Here is a 25,083-nt window from a genome sequence, read left to right on the forward strand (position 1 = left end):
GTCATATTGTATTATTTTGCCATACAGTGAGCTCACCACCTTTTTCATGACCATCTTGTGTTAAAACATTGCCTTTTATTATTTTATTGCCTTTAATTGCACATAACAGAGCTACACTCAAACCGTTCTTTCCTGCTTCTATTGCACAGTTGTTGTAGATGTTACTCCGCTTCTTTCATGAAGGGGTTAATGCCTTGAAGGGATCTGATGTAATAACAGCTGCTGAAATCCCATAGCAAGAGTCAGAGGTGACCAGTCCAGCAGTACCGTGCATTAGGAAAAGCTGACAAGTAGCAGTGGGAATGTAAAGCAAACTGATCATGTAGCCAGCATTTAGAATGGACCAGCATATGAACAGCAAGGACTTTTCTTGGAATTGTGACAAACTTGTACAGCCAGCAACTGGTTTACATTTTGAAGAGGGTATTTTTGTTTTGTTTGTTTGGTTGTTTTTTTTAAATGAGAAAGCTAGAGCTACTATAAAAAACAAAGTGTAATTAGGTGCAACACAGCATGCAACACAGTTGTACCACGTCAGATCAAAGTAATGTAAACTCCGTAATCTTGCTCCATCAGTGGCCAACAGCAAATACATAATGTAAAGTGTAAAAGAAGCACTGTAGTCCAGTGCTTTTCTACTAGTCTCTCATCTTCCATGGATTTGCCACCACAGGACTCTAAACCAGAGGTAGCATTCAATAGCTTTTCTTCTACTAACCTGCTTGGTGTTTTTTTTTAAGTCACATTATCTGTAATATCTACAGTGCTCTGTGGTACCAAATTCCACAGCTTAACAATGCTGCAAGTTAACCACTCTGTCCTTTCGCTCTGAGCATGCCACCTGCTCCTTTCATTCCCTCCCTGCCCGCTGCCTTTTTAATAGGTAAAGACAGTGAACAACTCTTCTCTATTCACCCTCCCTATGCCACTAACAATTTTATCAAATTCTATTGTATTCTTGCTTTTCCTCAAGCAGTACCTTACAGCAGAGGAGACCTAGGTTCCATATCAGTTCTTCCTGATATGGAGAGAAGTATTTTGAAGTCCTGGTCTCCTCATTTTAAAAGGATATCATACGGCCAAGTGTGATAACTATGATCACACAGAACTGAAGACTCAAAACCAACAGAAAGTTACAGAATGGCATGTTTTCTGTTTTATTCTCTATTTCTGTTCTAATTCTTCACACTTGGTTTGCTTTACTGAATGCCACTAAGCATTGAGCTGACATTTTCCTAGAATCGTAACAGCTCTAAGATCATCCTTTTGTAGTATTAACTAGTACAGAGCCCTTCACTGGAAATGTAAATTAGGAACGTTCTCTCTCCAAGTAATTGCTGTGCATTTAATCAGCACCAAATTTCACACGCCATTTCAGTTGGCCACTAATATGAAGTCCTTTTCCAACACTGAACAATTAATAGTTTAAACACAGAGAAGCCAAGACTTGAAAGATACACAGTTTGAGTTTACTTTCTAGGTAAACACAATTCTGCTTCAGATAAGTATTTTCACCTCAAAGAGGCTGTTTCAAAGTCAGCCTCCAGATGGAAACAGTGATGCACGCATTTAAAACAGCATAACAGTGGGCTCTTAGTCACTCCATCTTAATCATTATTTTATCAAAACCAATATGTTTTAGCAATCTTTCCAGGATAAAAATCACATTAATCCCCAGTAACAGAACCGCATTCATGCTTATAGCAGGTAGTTTATGAAGACCATGGGAGCAAAATTTGTAAGACATTTCAACTAACCTTGAGATCACAAGTGGTGTTAAGCAGCAAATTTGAAGGTTTGAGGTCACGATGAAGCACATTGGCTGAATGGATATATTTTAACCCTCTCAGAATCTGGTAAAGGAAATAACAAATGTGGTCGTTGCTGAGGTGTTGAGTCTTTAAGAGCTTGTAAAGATCCGTCTCCATAAGATCTTGCACAATGTATCTGTCCAGCATCAGATGTAAGGCAGCAAAACAAACATGGTGTCATGTTAGATATCAACATACAGTACCAGATGAAACTTCCGTAACAATTTTTCTCTCTTATTTGTCTGTTCATGACAATTATGAAACTATGTAGTTGCTTCTTGCTTTACAAGTTTTGAATCGAATCAATCCTGTTACATGATGCAGCCCTTTATGGAATTAAGAGGCATCAGCATGTGGTCCTCTCAAATTAATCATCATAAACCTCTATTTCTTTATATTAGAGCCTGATTTTTACTGGAATCTTAATATGATCAGATTCCTATCCTGCTTGCCAAGAAATAAAGACTGGTGTTTAGTTTAATGAGTAATAAGCTTCTGAGATACTTGCTTCCAGTTGCATAAAAGCATGAAGGTAGAAGATCTGATCATTTCTGATCAGTCTTCTCTGCCACCTCTCCACTTCAAAAATTCAGCTGTTGTTCTCCTTTACTATACATTTATTATGCTATATTGAACACAACAGTCCTTTGCTTACCAGAATTAAATCCTAATATTTTCAGTCAGATGATTTTTTTTCTAAGATTGAAATGAATGTAAAGAAAAGGGATTTTTTTTCTGCTTTGGCAGGAAGGAGTTAAGTAAAATTTTCTTCTCCCTTAATTCAATTTGGCTGCAAAGCCCTTGGGGTGTAGTTCCATGATCACTTTTCACCGAAATAGGATTTCGTGAAAACACACTACTATTGCCATCCCAGTTGGGCGTTCCCAGCCTCTCCTCTGGGTATTGAGATTGGATCACACAACTAGGACATCTTTTTACAGGCAGCATGCACTTACATTAGTCAAAATGGCCACAGAAACGCAACCTCAGAATCCCACATAAGACCAACTGAACTCAAATAATATATTGGTAATTTATGATGTGAAAACATTTGACCCAAATTCAATTCAATTTCTGCCTGCATGCACTTAATGCCTTTTATTGGGCAGACATCTGCGAAGACCCACAAAACCAGTAGGAACTAACGCACACAGACTTGGAGAAATTAAGCTGGCTGACTCTAAACTAGGCCTTATATCTCAGGTAGGGTCTCCCAGCTAAGACTACTTCGTACATTAGATATCCACATGAAGTCGTATCTACACAAAGCCAAGCTTCCCATGAAAGAACAATTAGTATAACAAAAAGGCCAGATTTGCATATATCAATCAAGCATGTTTACGTGCCCTTGTGCAGTTTCAGACTTTTCACATACGCAAGAAGCACTGCAAAACCAGGGGTTGTGTTTTGCTTTAACTTCCACCCCCACCCACTCCTCCCACCCCCCCCCCCCAAGATGTATCCATTCTATTCTTTAAGAAAGTTTTAGACAATGATAGCAGAGTCTGGCCATTTTATTTTCTCCTCAAAGCAATCAGTTCTAACAACAGCTCTAACAACATCTAACAACAAGAGCAAATATAGTTTTAGGATTAAGTGACTAAACTAAATCATCTCTACAATGTTGAGTTCTTTGCCTTGGAAGATAGAAATTAACATTTTTTTCTTTTCCTGAAAAAGAACAAACAAAACTAGCGTTCACCTACATATCAAATCTATGTATGTATCTATAAACCTACCAAACACTATGAACTTCCCTTTCAATTTACAATAATAGAAGCCAACTTTTATTAAAATTTAGTAAGGAAGAGGATGAAAAGGAAGAAACAATCAAAACAGAGAAGATGACAAACATCACTAACTACACAGAATAACTTAAAACTTTGAAAGGATACACATCTTTCATTTGTTCAATAGTCGGAGCTCTGATAATATCATTTATTCCAATAATATTCTCATGCCTGAAGCGCAGTAGGATCTTAATCTCTCTGAGAGTTCTCTGGCAGTACGTCTGATGCTCAAAAGGACTGATTTTCTTTATAGCAACTCGAACTTTGTTGACGTTATCATAGGCAGAACTAGAAGAGAATCAATAACATTAGTTGTAAGGAATATTAAATTCATTCAATTCAGAAAGCAAGAATGCGAATTCAGCTGAATATAGGGGGGTAGTGCATTTGTTTTATATTCATTTTTATCAAATGAAGAGAGGCAACAGCAGCACGTATCTTTTAGTTTGATGAATAGACAAAATACTGTTGTACTATCACTAGCCTATTTGGGTATCTACCAGTCATTAGCTTTCCCAACTGACTTAGAGTCTGCTGATTCCCAGGTACCTGAACAAAGAAAGTAGTATTCATCTTCTTTATCAGCATGTGTAACAGACACGTTTGAGTCTTTTTCTATATGCTGTAATCAAAAAGTTCAAGAGAAGAAAGTTCATCTTGAGTTAACCCATTCACTTTGGGGCGCAGAAAAGCCTTCAGAAATCATCTTTCAAGCAGCAGAATTCCACATCCTGTGTCTAACTCCTGCAAGTAATTCCAATTGCCACAACCTTTCACTCCTCCATCGAGCTACCCTGTTGGCACCTCCACAAAGAACAGACATGGAAGAACAAAAGGGACGGAGAATTTGTGAAAACACCTTTCCAAGTTCAATTCCAAAGTTAACAGAGTTTGAGAAGAGAATGAATGTATCGGACTATACACATAAAGTGAAAGCAAGCAGCAGTACAACGAGGTAATACGGTGATTGTGACCCACATCAACGAACGTGCTGGCTGCTACGCTTACAATACTGTCATTTCAGAAGCTCAGAACAGCATTCCTAGCTATACCAATAAATCAGTCTCAGTATTTCTGTTCAAAATGCCTACGCATTTATGAAGAATATCACAGCCTGAGCCTAGTAAAAAGGCACAGTAAAACATACATAATTTTCTAAAATTTGGACTCAGGTTATTATTTAGCAAAAATGTTATGAATCCTTACAAATTTTAGGATGTTTTCTATGGTCTTGCTTATAAGAATGACAAAGAATCTCATTATAATAATTTATCTTTGTATTAAAAGTATATGGTAATTTAATTAATTAGAATTTAAATATGTGTACATGATTCTTGTTCCTTTCAAATTTCTTTTTGCTCACTACTGCATTGTTTGGAAATTAAAAAATAATCAAGCCTACATTTAAACATTTCTGTTAGCCTCAACTATTTCATATAAAAATATAAACATACTAGCCAAACAGGCTTTACATTCCACCCATTTTCTATAATCGAGTCCCAGAACATTCTTTGAAACTCTCTTAATTGGCCTTACTCTGCAGAGATGTCCAGGTATATGGTGATCAGGTAAAGCAGAATGAAATATGGAAATCCAATTAGAAAAGGAGACCTAAAAGGAATTCAAATGCCTGGCCACATCAAGGTTCTTCTACCACTAAGCAGATTTATGGTGCAACAAGGTGTTTTTGAGCCAGTACTGTTACCACTGTATGCAAAAGTGTTTAACATTTCTCACTTTCATTATTAAAAATGGCATAGAATTTGTGCTGCCAGTAAGATCTTCATACAGCTCATGCATATGTAGTGACATCCTTTTTGCATGATTTTTCTGCAGAATCACTTTGACCTGTCTGCATCTGTAACTCCGGTCTATAACCACAGACAGACTGCACAATTTATTTGCCTCTAGAAACACTGAACTCAAATGCTCCACAGGGTGCTTTGAAATTCCACATGCTAAGCAAGTATTCATTAGAACTGTTGCTATTACATATGTATAGATAACACATTAGCAGTTCATAAGTCCCAAAATAGATAATAACAAAGTGCCATAAGTGGAACTTGGCATAGCCTTCAAGAGCACTTCGTCTACAGTAATTTTCTTAGTTAATCAGTTAATCACCTGTGGTGTTTACAATATACCAGTAAGGTAAGTCACAAGCAGAAAACAAACCTAGAAGTAATTCTGAAGCACGAACAACCTGTATTTGGGAAAGAAATTAAAGAATCCTAGGGACCTTTTTGTCGTTATAAACAAACCTCCTACCTCCTTCTTTGTATTGACTTAAGCATTTTTTTTTTCTCCCACAGTGCAGAATCTTACTTCCTTTCAAAGTACTGGACAGCAGCAGCTACACAGAGCAGAAAAAGGCAAAATGCCAATATTTACCAATTGATGCTGCTTAAATAAAAGCTCCTCATCTCTTACAATAGTTGATAAATTTCTAAGTTATTGATTCTCAAGCAAAAGTTGGTTATTGATGAAAAATATGCATCTTTCCTTGAACAGATTCAATGAACTTGAATCTATCAATTAAATATACCAAGACTTCCTCTCCTGTAGCTGTTTCACTTATAGTTCTTGAAGGACCTTCTTAGCAAAAGGTTTATGCTGTTATTTAAAAAAGCATGGGTAATTTTGCTTTCAGATGGTTCAACTATAAAACAGATGATTCAGTGTGGAAAAAAAGCTGACTATTTGCAGCAAAGATGCAATCAATTTCCTCTCCAGTGTACATTCTGCATACACTCATTTTTCTGTTTGTATCAGAAGATCTCACCGCACTAAGGTAGCTAAGCATGCATTGCTGTTACCACTGCAAAGCCTCAGCTAAGGAGAGCAAAACCGAAATACTACCTATATGAAACATTAAAAGGGACACTGGATTTATTTCTGTTGTCACACTTTCTGAAATATGAGCTTTTCTGTAACTCGATTAAATGTATGAAAGATTATCTCAACTCCTATGAGCAAGAAACTAATCATACAAGTAGTTAGGTACAATATTTTAAATATCATGCATAATACAGGTGCACAGAGAATCTGTATTATAAAGTTAACACCATTTCACATTCTCAGAGTCACAGTCCTCAAAGAAAATATGGCTTTGAGTAAACTCTGTGACCCTTTAAAAAACAGTGCTTTTTCAATTTGACATATGCTATAGAAAACTGTAAAAGCTACATATTAGACTGGACTTCAGTAGAACTGAAGAGTCATGTGTGCTCTCATGCACATATGCTACAATCAGACACCTATTTGGCCTATGAAACCATATAGCAATATCCACGTCACTACCTAGGAAACACTGTAAACTAACAAAATGGGGTCCTTTACAGGTTAGACTGAACCATTTCCCAAAGCCTTCCCTGTTCCTCACAATCTCCATCACTACCTGCCATCAACACCTCACTACCTCAGTTCCTCACTACCTGCCATCAACACCAGATTTACCCACCACTCTCCAGAGCTCTGCTGAAGAACCATGCTGCTCACACACAGTGCCCATTTGTGTTCGCAAATGAACACCTGTAAAAAGTGCAAACCCTCGATGCATTAACTCGCTGCAGTTCATATAACAGCTTACTTATCACTTAACGCAGGATTCATCTTGCTTAGCCTTAGCTAGAATTAGAGATCTAATTTTACGACTAATTATCACCTGTGCTCCCCCTACAGTCCAAAAAGGAATAGCTCCACATAGACATCCCGCCAACCACCCAGCCCGTCCTAAATTTAGATTATTTGCATTCTGGAAGTGCTGTCCCAGTGTGCACAGTCTAACCTAGTTGTCTGGACTTCCAGCTTCCACTAAATCTCACAACAACTGTTTATATTTTCACTGACACAGTTAACTGGGACTCCTTCTAAAGGCAAGAACCTTCAATTATCTAGACTTTTTTCCAGAGAAGATAAAAATCTGTCAAGTGGGAATAACAGTTCATATTCTAACAACTTTTAGAGCGATAATTTATAGCTTTTAGTTTCTAATAATTAACCACATATACCAATCACTGCACAAAGAACTTTCCCTTTAACACTCAGTTACTCACATTATGATGAATCTAGTTACTGACTCTTTAAATATTCAGAAGGAAGGATTTATTTCCACCCTGATGATGTGCAGCTTCACAAGCTGATGCAATCATTCAGCTGCGAGTGCTATTTATCTGTAATGTGATAAATTTAAATATAGATTTTGCAACTGCCCAACTCTAGTATACACAACATTATTCCTATTTCAAGCTGTGGTTACTATCCTGTGACAACCTGCAATAGCACCAATATTTAGATACTTTTAAGACACCACGTGCAAATCAATACAAGCCCTAGCAGTACAGTTTATCATTCCTAATATTAAGTATCTTGTAAATATATAATGAAGTTTTGACAAAGTAAAACATCTTGCACAGCTGTAAAAAATAAACAGATGAGCATTTATAACCTGAGAAGTTGCGCCACACAACTTTTAAAGCCAGTGTTTTATCCTTCTACTGCACCGGTACCAACTTCCTTTTTAAAAAGCAGCCCAGGGTGGGGCTGCTTCCAAATGCAACGACCAGAAAGTGCAGCGCAGTATCTGAGCAGCCTACAAAAACCAGCACACTAATCGCTAAGATGAACCTCTGACATGTAGCCCCTCTCCCATTAATTCCTTCTCAAGGAAGGAAAGCTTTTCACCAGACAGATCGGGCCAAGTGCCAAAGCTTAGCTCCTTCTACCCACAATGGCTGCTGCATGTTCTTCCATCCATTTCTATTCTTCACATGTTTCATTTCGGAGCAGAACTGGAACAAGTGAGAGCATGCTGCAGCTGCCGGGAGGAAAGGAGCCAGCTCCTGGCAATAGTTACATCCCACAGAGGGCTGTTTCTTCATATAACCATTGAAAAACAACGGCCTACTCTGTCGGCACCCCCATCCGCAGTACGCTCCTCTGCCACGCTGCCTGAAGGCTTACCCCATCATGGGATATTCTTCCAACACTTCTAGGATTATCCACCTTATGGCTGTTTTATAGGCTGCTCTCAGCATATGCATACATACACATAAAAATACACAATGCTACCGGCAAACATCCTAATTACAGCCCTAAATAAAAGACTGATTTGAAGTTTAAAAGGGATGTTTTATCAGTTGCTTTTGTGTTGCTGTGGAAACAAGACTCCGAGGGCATATCCAGGGATAAGAATCCTTCTGAAATATTGAATAATTCTGCTTGCAACCAGGAGAGGAAAGGCAAGAATTCCCAGCAAACCAGCTGATCTATGAAGATCTTTAATCTTTTCATTCAGTCTACATTTAGCTCAATCACGGACACTTCTACAACGTGCTGATACTTACCAAGTTACAATGCAAATAGCTTAAACTTATTTTTAAGACCGCTGTAAGAAAAATAATGTAGTATTATGATACAGTAATAACCAGCAGTACCATAACAGACTGTTGGCTACAATTTTTTGGGGTGGGGGAAGGTGGTGTTATGGGTGCAGATTTGTGGAGGGGACTGTTTGGTTTTTTGGCTTTGTTTTTGGGTTTTGTTAATAATCAGATATTAACCCTTTCAGATTCTTCATAATAATTAAGTTTCTGATTCTAGGTGATTAACATACAAGGAGCAGCCACAGTGTATTATTCTTTCACCAAAGAGAAAAGACTGGAAAAAGGATAGTAGTCAAAAAGTAGTCAAGGACAGTTTCAGATTTGAGGACATCCAGTAATGTGTCATTTTTATACCGCTGAATATACTTTTTGTCCCCAACAGTAAACACCTATGGTTACTAGAAATGTTTGTTACTTTGTTCCATTTATTTGTAATATTTTTGAAGATAAATAAGTATATTATTCATTAAACCTTTTCTATTAGCACTAACTTACAGAATCAGCACCTGGTTTTAAAAGGAATATGTGCCTATTCATATTAAGAGATATTTGCCTTGATTTAACAGACCTCAGTTTATGAAAAGACAACCCATGTCTTGCTCAGAGTTTTTGTTTTGATTTGTCAGCTTTCTCTAGAAGAGGTTCTCAATAACCGAAGTTCTCAATAGAAGAGGTTCTCAATAACCAAACATCTCCCAGGCTTCTCAGCTGCAAATTCAGGAAATAAACTATAGAAACAAGAGCATCTTGATACACTTCTACCTTTCTCCATTAAAGATTTAGTTTTACAGACTAATTCCTACCACATAGGTAGATCCATGAAAACAGAGAGCTACCTAAATATTAGATTCTTAAAAAAAAAAAAAACCCAAAAACCAACAAAAAACAAGTCACCCTTGAGGCTCTAGTTGCTTTTCAAGCTACAAAAGATAACAACTTTAAGAACACGAGCACCACATACTTCTTCATCCTACTCTGAGGGACAAAAGTCAAATAAATTGTAATTCAGCACTCTTGAATTATCTACTGGTATGCTACAGACACTCCCCATTGATTATTGAAGATAGCTGTATGTATTATCTTCTCAGTCTTTGGGAAATATGCATAAGCACTAATAGCTTATAATGAAAGACAAGGCCAAAAAACTTGAGTTCAAAATCGAGATACTTCAGAGTAAGCTTAGATACAAGAATTATGTGCTGAATTGCCAAAAGTTTGAATGTTTAAGAAATGGACCTCTTCTCATCATCATCAGATTGCTGAATTCTCCACCATTTGTTGAGTGTGTCGGAAAACTACCTCAAGTTACAAATTACAGGATGACCTCACATTTATCTTAAGTCTTGTTTTTGTCAAGGAAAGAAAAAGAATATGCACTGCTGTGACATATGGCTGCCCACAGACACGGAAACTCACTGACAATTTCTCCCCATTTTCTTGCATCTCATGCTACAAAAATGGCAGCAGAGGAAGACTGAGCCACAAGAGAACATTAAAATAACTACATAGTAGATGTGATCCTATTTGCAGTAGTATTTACCTAGCCCTACCTGAAAATCCCTAATTGCATGCTATTTGAAAAATCTTGGTTTTGTTTTGGTGTCATTCTGGGCTTTTTTAAGCAGTTTTTCATCTGTCAAGATTCTAGTATCAGTGGATAGATTATTGCTTTGGGGCTAAGAAAATATGAATCCCTGTTTCTAAACCTTTTATCATGACCCCTCTGCAAAGCAACTGTCATACTTCACAAACTCCTCATAAGTTTACCCACATTCCTAATCCCTTTTTGTCTGTTCCTCATCAATAAATGATGACTGCTATGGTTTTGTTTTATTACAGAAGATACCTAAACAAACTGGTTTTGTTTGTATTTCTTATAAAGTTGATTTTTTTTCCTCTTCCAACAAGGGGGAAAATAAATATAATTTCTAAACCAGTGTCCTTTATTTTATCACAAGTCCATGGCAAGATCACTGCCCAAGTAATCACTGCAGACTGCTCTATGATGCTTTTAGTTAACCTCTGAGGCTTACTGGGTCAAGATCTAACTGCACTACCTTCACCTTTACCACCTACTTTTTCAGTCATCTTTCTCATAACATTCAAAATCAATCCTAATATTAAAGGTTTCTGGCACAATTATGCCAACTCTTTCCTCCCATGACAAAAATGAATAATTACTCATACGCGATTTTACTCTTTGGCAGTTTCTGATCTACTACAGGTTATTGCCCTTCACGCCACAAATTCTTAAGACACTTTTGTAACCTCCTACAGGAGATTTGTTTTCATGTATCTACTCAAATAATTCTAATAGGTTACAAAGGCACAATTTTATTTTTCAGAATTTGAAAAGTAAAACCTGATGGAACCTTCCAAAGCATTACAATTTTAAACTATTTACTACACACATAATAACGACTTAATAGTTGAATTCCTTAGATCACTCCTAGTATTTTGAAAACAAACAGCTAGTTGTGCAAAATGGAGTCTGTTAAAAAAATTGCTTTTGCCAGCTCAGTCAATTCATAATCCTGGGTGTGGCAGACCAGATGATTTGTGTTTTGTTAGCACCTACTAAGCAGAACTATGAAGAGTAGCAATTCTAGAACTACACCTTAACTTTAGTATTAGAAAAATATTAGCTACTTCACCCAGGGTTCTGTATTGTTCAGCTAAAGATGTCATTTAACTTCATGGTGTTTTGATCAATCTTAGTTGTTTGAAAAAACTGATCACTTCTCAGTCTCTTCCAACATGTATTTTTCTTTCTATACCTTTAGCTGTGAAGCACTGTGACTTCAAATCATCATATATGCCTATGCTACTTTATGCCACTTCAGTGCAAGTTGGTCTTCACAAAATAGACAACTCTTACATCTTAGTATTTTGTCTACTTCTTGCCTTCCCACTTATCCTCCCCATTTTAGAGGTTTACAGGTTCTCCGCTGCCAATATTTCCTTTGATAGCACCTATGCCAAATTTAACATTTAGGCAAATGTCATGGTTATGTTTAAAGGCCCTTTGGCTACCTGTGGAAAAAAAACCCTCATTCCAAAAGCACCCATTGCTTTTGATAAGATATTATGATATAAAATATTACTATCTTTCTTCTCTATATATAAACTTAAAGACAATTTCTGTGGGAATCCATTTCAGGATAAAATTCTAAGAGCTCGACAACATCTGAGACAACCTAAGGGCTCAGGGCATTAAAGGGAGTGGTTGTAGTTCACTCTCCTTTTTGTGCCTGACAACCCTGCCCCTTTCTCACTTTTTTGGTTGGAGCAGTGGCTTTGTTTGTGACAGTTCAGAGAACTGAAGCAGCTCCAAGTCAAAGCAGCTTACAAACAGAACAGTAAAGAAGTCTTTACCATCATATTCCTACTCCCTTCCTGTGTCAGCACTAGAACTCACGGGGGTTTGCATCAGTCACATCACCTTACTGCCTTTAAATTTTATTTTATTTTTTATGAAGTAACTTTTCAGCTAAATCAGTTTTCCAACACAGCTAACTCTACAGCTCTGTAAGCACCAGCACAAGAGCAGAGGAAGGAACGACACGACCCGAGGCACGGAAGGAAGGCTGCCCCTTTAGAAGCAGCACAGCCTGAGATCAGCACAAGTCAGTCATGGAAACCACAGCTTAAGTGTCTAGGCCTGAATGTTATGAAAGCTAAACCTCCACACATGAGCTGATGAAGTGCTGACTTCCTCCTCCTGTGCTTATGGCTTCTCAAGAGGCAACAAAAAGCCACCAAGACAGCGACGGCAGGTCACTTACATCACCAATGTTACTCCAGAGTCTGGAAAACAACCGCCACCACCCTAGCAGCAAAGCAGGCACTACAAATGTGCATAGGAAATACTTCCCCTTTCCTAGAGAGAAGGGAGAGCACTACCAGAGAGCTGTGAGAGGTAACAGTATTAACAAATCCCCCAATGTGGTTTACTCTTTTGCCTAATAAGGTTCTAATTTGACTTATATGCCAAACACTCCTCCTAAAATCAGCTTCAGAAAAAGGAAAAAACACAAGATGCAGACAATTCCTATATTTTTCAGTAATTAGGTTATTTAATTGATTCCGCACAATACAAGTCTTCAGAAGAGACAGTTCACAGTACTTCACTCCAACAGAAAATAAAGAAATAAATCACTGAACAAAATCATTCACGCATACTTAGAAGCGGAGGTTTTCCTAAGCCTGTAGAAACAGCAGTGCAAAATGAAAACTATCACAAAGCACTAGGGAAAGCAAGTTCATTGCTACCGTCCGCTCTGCCATGGTTAGTTCAGTATTCCACTTGCAGAACAAAACAAGACAAAAAAAAACCCCAACAAACCACTAGCACAGAGTGTGCACCTCACCACTATAAGAAGTTACGTCTCTTCAGTGTCAGCTTACAAAGCATCTTCTGCATGTTTTTTCCATCTTTTTAAAACGATGTGCCAACAGTAAACCCTAGCCCCTCAACAGATTAACTGCTTTGTGTTTTGTTCAGACAGGGTATCAGCATTAAGATATGTTGGCTACTGTAACTAAAAGGAAGATATTTCACAATTATGAAACACTCAGAAAAATGCAATATAAAAGTCAGCCTGAATGTCATTTGGGGTTCTCTGCACCATCCAAATCCCAATAAAATTGGGCAAATTCCGGACTGAAGCAGTTTGCGGAGTATTGATTTGTGGTGCTCAAATGACTTCAAGTTTTACTCAGGACACATCAGCAATATTTGGTGGAGCAAACTGCCTTCCCTCCAAACAAGCAAGAAGTAAGGTACTGCAGTAACAGCTGCTAATTTTAAGGAAAACTGCAAAATGAAGTAATTGCATATTATAAACTGTAAGCCTAATTGCAAGTTGCTGGTACTTAAAACATACCCACAACACAGGCGAATTACTTTCTACGATGTAACAAAAACTCTCATTTGCATTCTAATCACCACAGAGTATTTCAGTATTTTATGAAAATTCTCTTAAAATACAAAAGAACTTCCAAGAGAAGAGATTTTCCCTTAACAGAACTCAGGTTGTTGTGATTTTAGGTACTACTAAACAAGATAGGTAGTAAAAACACATGCACAACTCCACTAAAAACTGGACTGTCATGGAAGATTCTGCCCAAATCTAATAGAACAGTTTTTCCAGTAAAGCCTTTCTACAAGCCATGTACATACACACACACAAATCAGGATTGCATCCACCACTGAAAGGCAACCGGGCCTGGGAAGGCACACAGCAACCTTTTGACAGCTCTTCCTTCAGCCAGCGTGCAGGCAGCCAGGGCACCAGAAGCCCGCCTGGGTGGAAGCCGAGGTGCAGTCCCTTCCGCAGGGGACGCAAGGCTGTCTCTGCTCTAGCTCTCACCCAGCCACCAGAAACCCAGCGGAAAGGGGTGGAGACAGGAATGTTCTCTGAAACAGAAATCAACCCACTGCACGCTGATAAGAGAAACCTCATCTTGCCAAAGTATCTACCAATAGCTCATCAAATAAGCCATCTGAATTAATGACATTTATTACTGCTTGGATCTTACTAATCTGCCTGGTCAAAACTGATAACAAAGTAATGCAGATTTGGCTTTTAATGTACCTTGCAAAAAGATGAGTTTGAGAATAGCTTCTTTATATGCCCAAAAGTTGTAATAAAGCAAAGGAAAATAAGCTCCCTTCTGAAAAGGAGATTCATTCACAAGCAAACAACTCTCTTTAATAACTGACCTAACAATTAATAGAATCTAGGTTTGACACAGATGAATCACCTGAAACAAACTACACTTTGCTGCATTTCACATACACTATTAATTTACCTTACGACATAGTAAAAGAAACGTTATATTCTAAAATACATTTATGGCTCCATACACTTCATTTGAGTGATCTGGAAATCAAAATCAAGCACAACTGAAATAACTTCATAAAATGTTGTGGGGTTTGGGTTTTTTTCCAGACATTATTTGAAAAGTTCCCAAAATGTCTCACTAAGTGCAAGTGAAAGTATTTTCTAGATTACTAGAACAACATCCATCTTCACTCATTAGCAGCACGTGCTCACAGTGATGAAGGGCATGGACTGGGCTGTGTTATTAAGTGCGTAGCCAGCAGGTCAAGGGAAGTGATCACTGTTGTGAAGCCACATCTGGAATACTGTGTCCAGTTTTCCTCTCTCCCAGTACTGGAGCAAGTCCAGCAGAAAGCCATTAGGATGCAAAGGGGGCTGAAGGACATGACATACAAGAAAAAAATTTAGGAAACTGGGTTTGTATAGGCTAGCAGGGGAAAAAAAGGCGGGGGGGGGGGAGAGTGGAAAGCATCTAATTGCTCAAGTTACATAAAGGGGCATTACAGAGAAAACTGATCCAGACTCTTCTCAGAGGCAAAAAGTACAAAGGACAAGAGGCAACGGTCGCAAGTTACGGCAAGGGAAACTCTCATGGTTTTAAGGGCAAAAGTTTCCCTGGGCAGTTGGTTAAACACTAGAACCAGAAGCTGCCCAGAGATGTTGTGGAATCTCCATCCCTGGAGATTCTGGAAATATTGAGTGGACAAGTTGAGCAACTTGATCTAATTTTGACATCAGCCCTGCTTTGAGTAGGAGGTTGGACTACATGACCTCAGGAAGGCCCTTTCAACCTACATTATGCTGTGAAATATTCCACAGCAAGATGTCATAAAATATTTTTATTAAATATCAATTTGATCAGTTAATTTCATTCCTAGATCACAGCTAAAAGCTATGACAAAGCATCAACATGAATAGCATTAAAAAAATTACTATGTTGGCGAAGTATTAGTTTTCAACTCAAGTTGAGCTGTACACCTACTCAGTTGGTAAGTATTAACTCTTCTATGGGCTGTGGATCCCCACTCCTGAACAAGGAGCTCACTGAACTAACAGAGCCTGGTGTCCTACAGATACACACTTCTGATCTCCAGAGTACCAGTAAATCCATCTGTGAAACTGAGGCATCTGCCATGTCTCTTTGAGGGAGTCTGACTTCTCATATGTGACCTCCTGATGCAGTCTCTTCCTCAGTGGAGCAGCATATAGGACCTCTTCACTCTAGCAAAATACCTATTTTTAAGAAACTTGAAGAAACTTTCCATCTTTAAGACTTCTACCACTTGTCAAATTTGATGGAAGGCAGGCAACAGGTTCAACGATCATATGTAGGTGTACAGGAGACAGGCTGATGCAACCACGTACAGATACTGTGAACATATAAGCCTTATTTCCTTAATAAATCATGCTTAAAAAACATAACACAAGTTATCTCTATCTGTTTCCGTGGGTTGTACCATGTTATGTTAAGAAAATGTGTATTTACTTATAAAATGCAAGTGTCCCTGAGCCACACTTTTCACCTCTTAAGCTAGTATCCCATTACTTTGGGCAGACAGGAAAAGTTGCTACCTCTCATCTTCCATAAATCCTAAAGACAGCTCCGATAGAAACAGAGAGCGTGTAGCTGCTGTCCCATCCCTGCTGCCTGCTGCACAGCTTGCCGACCACCTGTCGCATCACAGGGGAGAGCAGGAAAAGCAGCTCTAACTGCTCCCTTCGTGTCTCCACGTCAGGTTAAGCAAGGGCTAGAAGTCTGAGTGACTGAAGGGAAATGCTTCCCTCGGCCTCCTCCCGAGAGGGAGGAAGCTGATAACTAGCCACCAATTACATTCCCTAATTCTCTACTCTGATCCTTGCACTAAGAAGGACCTATTAGGGTTGGCTAACTTGTATCAGCTCCCTCTTTTCCTTATCGCACAGCCCCAAACATGTTAATTACACGGTATCGACACCCATACCCAACCTGTGCTCCCTAAAAGCACATATAAACAGGGACATGAATCTCTATACTTGCTCTATCATTAAAGGGTACTCTCTCCAGATCAATGCAATAGTTAACAGAAAAAAAATTATAGGCTTTTCTGATCCTTGCCACTAAGCAGTCCACCCCAGATCACCAATCTGACCGACACAGAGGGATGCAAACGCTACCTTTTTGTGTAATGTTGGACTGTCTTGAAAGAAAGTATTACACAACCATCAATCCCATCAAGTTTTCTATTTTCATCTTTTAATATAAATATCTACGCCTTGCAGATCATTCTAGTCCTGATTTTTTTTTTCCTGTTTCGAGCCTCTTCATGCATATACTCATCAGATTTTAAGTGATCCACCCTCTAAAAGTAGGGCTCTTCCACAAGACAGTCAAAAGGAGCAGAACTTTGAAAAAACTACTGCCAAATGTCTTAAATATTATTTTCAGTATTACTTCAACATTCATCTATTGACTACCTTAACTTCTAATATCACTCTTCTATAGCACATCAGTAACACAAAGATGTCTTTGTAACAACCCAGTCAAATTCAGGCCAAGAAATGCAAGATTTGAGCTTCAAGATTGTTTTCTTCCAACTGCATTCATGTGTACGATTTATATGCAGTTATTTGCAGCAGTGATAATACTTCACATTCACATAAGCCTGATGACAAAAAGGACTTCCAAAACACAGAATATCCCTATCACATTCCCATTCACCATTTCTTTCCAAAAAGATGACTCGCTTTAAACTGTCAAATGATCATCCTTGACAAATTACCACTGACCAACCAGATGAAGAACAATTCACACTGGAAATGTAAAGCTCAACACAATCATATTTTTATTGCTGTTTCAGTGTGTTTAAAGTAGGACCTGTTACCAGGTTGATTTTGGTGTTTTTGCAAAAAGAAAAAACAAACAAACAAAAAAAAACCCAAAACAAACCCACACACATTTGGGAAGGAGGAGACAATCTCAAAAACCTTTCACATTTTATTATGTCTGAAAGGTAGTTCTGAAACTCCCGACTTGGTCTGAAAGGCCCCAGCTGACTCTGAGGTTGATAATCCCCTATCACTGAAAGAAAGGGAAAGTCACATAAGGAACTTCACACCAAAACCCCTCAAAACAACTCTTAAGTAAAAGAGAAGGAAAAGGAAAAAAAAAAACCACAACATTTGTGTATATTTGGATAAATTAATTCAGAGTAACAAACATGACTGTATGACTAAACTGCTCAAAGAATGTCCTGCAGTCCTAGAAAGCGTTGAGGATTTTGGCTAAAACTTTGCACTGTGATCATCCCCTAGTTTTACATGCAGAAATAGTGAAAACAAAAAATAGGTTAGAAAGGGACACTGACATGGATATTCACTTATTAACCACTTCATCCCCAGCAACAAAATTTCCAAGTAAGGTGCAAGCCTGTATCAAAGGATGAACATTTTTGGTGGAGTTTAACTGGAGGACATTAAGATGGGAGTTTGCCTGATAACATGCCTTTTCTGCTTACGAAGCTGAGAAAGTGCAACCACAACGTAGCAGTAAATACACTGCTCTGCTAAGTTTATTTTTACTCAAAACCTGATTATGTTAAAAATGACTGCACAAGGGAGAATAGGTAAATGGCTTCAAGGGTTTTCAAATCCAGATGAGAGAACATTCACGTACAGTCTATTCAGTCAACATCTTCCTCTACTTCCTGTGCTGTTATTTTATGTTGTGATCAATATTTCTCAAACATTATTCTCTCTGCTGCAAAATCAAAATGGAAGACTGACTGTAACAGCACTACCCTAAGAATACTTCGTTTGCCCTTTTATTCAGTAATATAATTAAAAGAATTTTATTGTTTTCAACTCCCTAATTCAGAAATAGAAGAATTAGGAAAAACAAGGAAAAGAGTGAAGGATTTTAAGAGTTAAGTCACTTGTTTTCCGTATAACAAGCCTTATGGCACAATGCGCTTGTAAATAACTAGCATCTCCCAAGGCGTACATATTAGCTGCAGGTCTAAAACAAAACCATCAGAGCCTGCTCTGCTCTCCTTCATTAAAGTGTACAAATTTAAATGGATTTTGCAGTTGCGGGAAACATCTCCATCTGCACACTCATAGCTTGCCCTCTACCCTGCCCCCCAAGGGAGAAGCTTCTGCAGATCCTCACTGCATGAGCAATCAAAGCAAGATAAGAAACATGTAGTATTAAACTGCATAACCTATACATCCCTTGATGGATAAGTAATCTTATTTAATCATAAGAGCTTGTATGTTAGGCACTACGAAACATTACAGTTGCTATGGCACTTAACTACAACAAGTGCATCCAACACTTCCCTTATCAAGTATACAATATAAACTGAGACTTTGTTCCCTGTCATTTCACACCCAAGGCAGAAGAGCAATAATTAAAGAGCAGCACAACATACCGAATTTAGTATTTCACATTAATAATTTTAGAGTAGAAAACACAGGAGCCAAGTGCGTATTTCGACTGAACTGGCAATTTGGATTTTTTGTTAGTAATTTTGTATAGCATTCATAGTAGACGCAATGTATTAGAATAAGTTTTTAAATAAAAGATAACCTTATATAGTTGGGGGGGGCACCAGTTTCAGTATAGAACTTAATAACATACCATCTGGAGGGGCAGAAAGTGGCCCTGTTTCCCCTGTATCTGCTCACTAGCACAGTGATGCCAAAAAAGGGCATCAACTGCCATCATACTGCTTCTTGTAATCCTGATCTGTGGTGAAATATTTTAGCTTTAACACGTTGTCTGTTAAACACACTTTTAACACCCCGTTGATATGAACTGGACTACACACAGCTTACATCTTGGAAGTACTATTCCCAAGCACTTCCCTAAATCGGACTGCAAGTGTAAACCTGTGCAGTTAGTACCAAGATTATCTGCACTGCTTTAGTTGCCCTGGCTCAGATGATAAAGTACACGGTAATAAAATACAGTTTGTACCACAAGCTACATTAACAAGTTTTGGACTGGATATATCGCTGTGATTTCTAACACTAAAACAATAACAAGGGTATTTTTACACTGTAAACAGGATTTCTGATTTACATTTTGAAGGTTCTTCCCACAGCAAAAAAGCGAAGGCCGCAACTCAGAACTTTGTAAGAGAGGCTCATCTCCCAGCTAAGTTCAGGCCTAGATGAAAGCTTCCACCCTGAAATACAGGATGACTTCATCTTAACAGCCCAGCACAATTCAATGACTATATGCAAAAACCTATAGCTATAAAAACCTGTAACATACAGCTAAAGGTTGTGAGGAGCCTTTGCTGAGAAATGCACTAGTTTACAAAAGATTAAGCATCAGAGAGAGAAATAAATGCTGATAAAGCTTTCATGAAGTCATAGCCTGTAAACCTCATTTGGTACGTCTGGTCAAAAAACATGCTGAAGAAAGAGAAGTAGTGTTGGAAGAAAGTTGACAAAAGGTAACAAAAAAAGTTTTTCATCTGCATCCCTTAAATTATTTAAGAAGGGGTTTTTTTAACCTGTTTTACTAACAGAAAACAGAATAAGAAATCCTAAGTAAGGCCACCCAGCATGTCAGATTTATAACCCAGTCACTAGACAGACCATCACAGAGCATCATCCCAACTCACTGAGATTGCTAAAAAACCCACCTCACACTCTCAGTCGGGTTAGTTTACATTTCCAGTATTTTGTAGTTCATTCCCCTCGCTCTTGAAGACTGATACTAACGAAAGCAAACACGCACGATCGCTTTTTAGTGCGACTTAGTACAAGTCTTCGTGATGCAAACTAACCAAGAGCTAGAACGGCTGAGGAGAACTTCCACCTGTATAGCTGTTAATTCAGACACTAATCTGGCAGGCTATGCAGCACAGGCAGCACGTCCTAAGAAAAGCCAGGTAGGGGCAGCAATTCGTATGCACGGATTCACTTTTTTTATCAACTGGGACCTCGGGGACATGCAGCCAGGTGAGCCTTCGCAGGGGCACAAAGAGGAACGCGGAGCTGCTACCAGGATTTTACGACCTTTTCCCCTTTCTGAACGTCTGCAATCACACTACGGAGACGGAGAAAATAAAGAGAGCAACCAACTCTAGAGGCAGGGACAGAAAACATTCAAGAAAATAAACGCACGACTGAAAGGAAACGAGGCGTTCAGCTGCATCCATCGATGGAGGAATTTTGGAAGCGGGGGGGGGGGGGTAGGAGGGGGGCAGGCGGCAGCGAGGGAGGGGAAGGGTGATGCCGGAGGGACGACCTCGGGAAGACGAAGGGAAAAGCAGAGCCGAGGAGAGCGAGGCAGAGATGCTTGAGCCCCGGCTTCCCCTCCCCCGAGGGCAAGGCACGGGCCTCCCCCCCTGCAAGGGCGGGCCGGAGAGCCCGGGCCGGGCCCCGGGGAGGCTGCGGCCAGGCAAGGGCGGCGGGGAGGGAAGGAGGGAGTTGTTCAGGGCAAGGGCGCTGCCCCAGCCGGGCTCGGCAGCCGGCACTCACCACACCATGCCGTAGGCCCCCTCGCCGATGTAGGAGAGGTTGGTGTAGCGGGGCCCCACGTCGAACACTTGGCCCCGCACCATCTCCGGGCCCCCGGCGTTGGCAGAGCCGCCCGCAGCCCCGGCCCCCGACACCGCCGCCATGTTGTCCGTGCCGGGAACCGCGGTGACTGCGTGCGGGGGGGGGGGGGGGGGGCGGAGGCGGGGGGAGGAGGAAGGAGGGGGACGAGGAGGAGGATGCGGGAGGAAGGAAAAGAGGCGTCGCCCGCTCCGCCGCGCTCCGGAGCACCGGCCGCCGCCGCCGGCTCCCAGGCCCCGTCAGCGCCGTCGCCGCCGCGGCCGCTGTGAGGAGACGCTGCCGGCCGCGCGCGCGCGCATCGACCCGGGCCGGGGGGAGGGGAGGAGGGGGTGGGGGCTCGCGCGGAGGGAGCGGCGGCGGGGCGGGGCCGGGCGGGGCCGGGGGCGGGCCGGGGGGCGGGGCCGAGGACTGCGGTAACCGCAGCCGCTGGGGAGGGGGCGCGGCGGGCGGGTCACGTGGTGGGCGTGCCGGCTCTGCGGCCGCGCGGCCGCCCGGCGCCATTAGAGGCGTCAGGTGACGGCGGCGGCAGGAAATGGAGCCGCGGGGCCGGGCTGGGGCCTCGCTCCCGGGGCCCCGCTCCCGCTCGCCGCCCTCCCGCGGGGGGGCCGCAGCACGGGCGCTGCCGGCAGCGGGCGGAGCGCGGCGCCCGCCCGGGGCTGCGCGAGGCTCGAGCTTCTGCCCGACGGGCGCCAGCCCGCAGGAGGCCTCGGGAGCCGGGCCGGGCCGCGCCGCGCAGGGCCGGGTCCCGCAGGCCCCCGCCGCCCGGCGCAGCAGCCGTTGGCTGCGTGCTGCAGGCCGGGCCTCAGGCGGGGCTGCGCTGCGCTGCGCTGCGGGCGGGGCGGGCGGCCCGGCCCGGGGCGGGGCGGGGCGGGGCAGGGCCGGGGCTCCCGCTGCCGGCGGCCCGGGCCCAGGCGGGCTGCGCGCTGCTCTGCGCCACGGCCCCCCGCCGCGCAGCGGGAGGGTATCCCACGGGAAGGCGGCGTTACTGTAATAAGGGCGAGTTCGTTTCTGACACTTCCTGACTTGAGCGCGTAGGTTTGCAACCTCTGGTTGGCATATTGCTTTTATACAGAACTATCTCTTCCTGTTAGTTGTTTCCCATATAATGTAAATAAGCTCCAGGCTTTGAGTGGGAGCTGCAGTTGAAGACGGTTTCTGTCGTGCCGTGGTCGCTGCTTGCAACAGGGTCTGTCTGTCCTGTTTTCCTGCAAGGCTCAGTTTTCCTAAAATAGCTTTTGCTCGATCTGGAAGTTTGCAGAAGTTATGCCCAAGCATCTTACCACCACTTCGGAATTTTTTTCTGCAATTCCATAATGATCTTGACAAAAAGTATTAACCCCTGATCAGAAATCCCGCTGCTACTGGCTTTAACTACCATTGCCACAGCTGCTTGAGATGTGCTGTATCTCCTGTTCCTTTGAACATGCGTTCGAATACATACCTTGATACATCCCAGCACGGCTGTGTCTCCATGTTTATACCCATCCCAGTCTGTCAGAAGACCCCACTGTGGTGGAATCATCCAATTACCCCTCGACTATCAAGCTTTTTTCTTACAAATTTTCTTACACTTTTGCATTCCTGTTGAACAGTGCTCAGCCAGAAGCTGTTACGTGACAATCCAGTTGCGCTCCGGTTCTCACCGGTTGTACTTTGCCCTCTTCTTTCTTTTAACGTTTCTCTCTCAGCCCTGCTCTCTCTTCTGTTGTAATTCTTCCTGTTGACATCTCTGCTGACAACACTGCTGCTTCGTGTCTGTCCTTGCCTTGCGGTCGTCCCTGCCGATGTACTCTCCGTCTTCCTTCTCCCAGCTGCCAGAGGGTCATTTCTGGCGTCCCACCTTCTTCTGCCACTACTTGCTGCAAACCAGCTTCCTTTGCCATCGACCGAACAACTGCAGTTTTCCGTAGCCGCTTCCAAATGCGGTACGATCTCCTGATTACGAGCATCCCCCGAGGCGCCGGGCTTGCTGTTTGACCAGAGGTCAGGAGGGAAGGGTTTCTGCTCCGGCTGCGCGGCCGGTCAGCCAGCCCGAGGACTCCCCTTTGGTGCGGAGCTGCCCGGCAGGGCCTGGGCTTCAGCTGCAGCCCCAGCCTCCTCTGAGGGAGTGCGAGCGGTCCTGGATCACCAGCGTAACCCAATAAACTCCTCTCTGTGTAGAACAGACATTCAACTATGCAGCTTGGTTTTTTATGTATTTGAGTGGGATAATGCTGCTGATGTATTCATTTTTACTTGTATATAATGCTTTCCATGATGTGTTCCTCTGCACTTTAGAAACACAGCATTGTTTTTCTCAGAAATTTTAGGCAGCAGTAAATGTGAATAAATGTTTAAATTTTCTGAAACCAAGTAAAATAGTATTTAAAAGGTCCTCTTAACTCTAAAAATGAAATTATGCTTACAGTTCTGATTGCATACATAAATAAATCTGTCAGCAGCAAACGCAAAACAAATTATTATAGAGAATCTAGCATAAACACAACCTGTCGTAGCCAATTAAAAACTGGCGTGTATCTGGATTATTTTCTACCTTCACCAGGATGTGTCTGATCAAGAAGGAGAGCAACCAGGCAGACCAGGAAGTTGTGCAAAGACTGTCAGCTCCTTTGAGTGCTCTGTTCAAATATACGTCTAATCCAATTAAACCCAAATAAGCAGTCAAAAGGCGATGGCGTGCTTTCCTAACAATTTCTCCTGTGGCAGAGCTTGGCGGCTGTATTTCAGTGAAGCACTACAGTTACTGAGATAGGCAGACCAGCCAGAAGTGTTACCAGTTGCGTTTTGACCTATTTAAATACAGTGCCACTACCGGCATTTAATGTTGGGTCTTTTACCTTAACAAGGTGACATTAAAGCCTCAATTCTGGGAAGAACGTAAATGTGTTTTAAGAAAATTATTAGTTCCGTGATCAAAATGCAGGGTTATGTTGGGGGAGAAGAGGCGATGCGTACTAAAAAATGATAGCAGATAATGAAAAGCAGGAGGAATAAAAACCGCTTTTATTTCAAAAAGAAAATGCACTGCTAAGAAGAGTTTGTCCAAAGAGAAATGCCGTATCTTCAGTTTGAAAGCTATATTGGGAAACAGCTAAGCCATACAATCGGTCAGCTGAAATATGCCATGGTTTGGACTATCTCCATCCTCATATCAAGTTCGGGAGTCACATGGATGAGTTCATCCTGCAATCAGGGTCTAGAAATTCCCTGTACTGTTACACATATCTACTCTAACTGTTCACTTCGTGTTCTGTAAATAGGTCTCTTGAAAAGTAAACGTCGTGCTATGAAAGGCCCTACGAGTCCTGGGAACGGCACCGTCGGGTTTCGGCAAAGGACAAACGCTACGTAGCTGCCCTCCAGTGCCACGCTTTATTGGGGGCGGGAGGGGTTTCTAATTTTTGCGCTAATTTAAAGCTAAAGCTACATCTCCCCGAATCATCGTCATTGTATTAGCTGTATTATTTGCATGGGGACACTGAAGACACAGCTTTCTTGGCAGCCGCTGTAGAGGTACGGCATTTGCTTTCAGAGTACCTCGGCGTGACCCTGAACCTCCCCCTCATCCCAACAAAATGCAGGCATTAAGTATATAAAACAATTTTCCCAGCATTATTTTAAAAGACCTCAAGCCTCTGTGCGGGGGTGACGAGAGAGAGAAGTAAGACATGTAAGATGTTTTATAAAGATATATTTTAAC

The 25,083-nt window shown here is 41.4% G+C and overlaps 1 protein-coding gene across 1 annotated transcript in view; it reads right to left on the reverse strand.

Annotated features, from left to right (window-relative positions):
• Positions 1 to 21,683, reverse strand: part of MAPK1 (mitogen-activated protein kinase 1) — a 35,820-nt gene extending 14,137 nt beyond the window's left edge. Inside the window, exons 1-3 of the mRNA XM_075516349.1 lie at positions 21,306 to 21,683; positions 3,707 to 3,889; positions 1,758 to 1,947 (exon numbers count right to left, since the gene is read on the reverse strand). Coding sequence (XP_075372464.1) covers positions 1,758 to 1,947; positions 3,707 to 3,889; positions 21,306 to 21,448 — 516 coding nt within the window. The 5' untranslated portion in view covers positions 21,449 to 21,683. The remainder of the gene's footprint in view (positions 1 to 1,757; positions 1,948 to 3,706; positions 3,890 to 21,305) is intronic.
• Between the last annotated feature and the right edge of the window lie 3,400 nt (positions 21,684 to 25,083).

This window comes from Mycteria americana, chromosome 13 (genome assembly GCF_035582795.1).
Source record: "Mycteria americana isolate JAX WOST 10 ecotype Jacksonville Zoo and Gardens chromosome 13, USCA_MyAme_1.0, whole genome shotgun sequence".
Lineage (NCBI taxonomy): Eukaryota > Metazoa > Chordata > Aves > Ciconiiformes > Ciconiidae > Mycteria > Mycteria americana.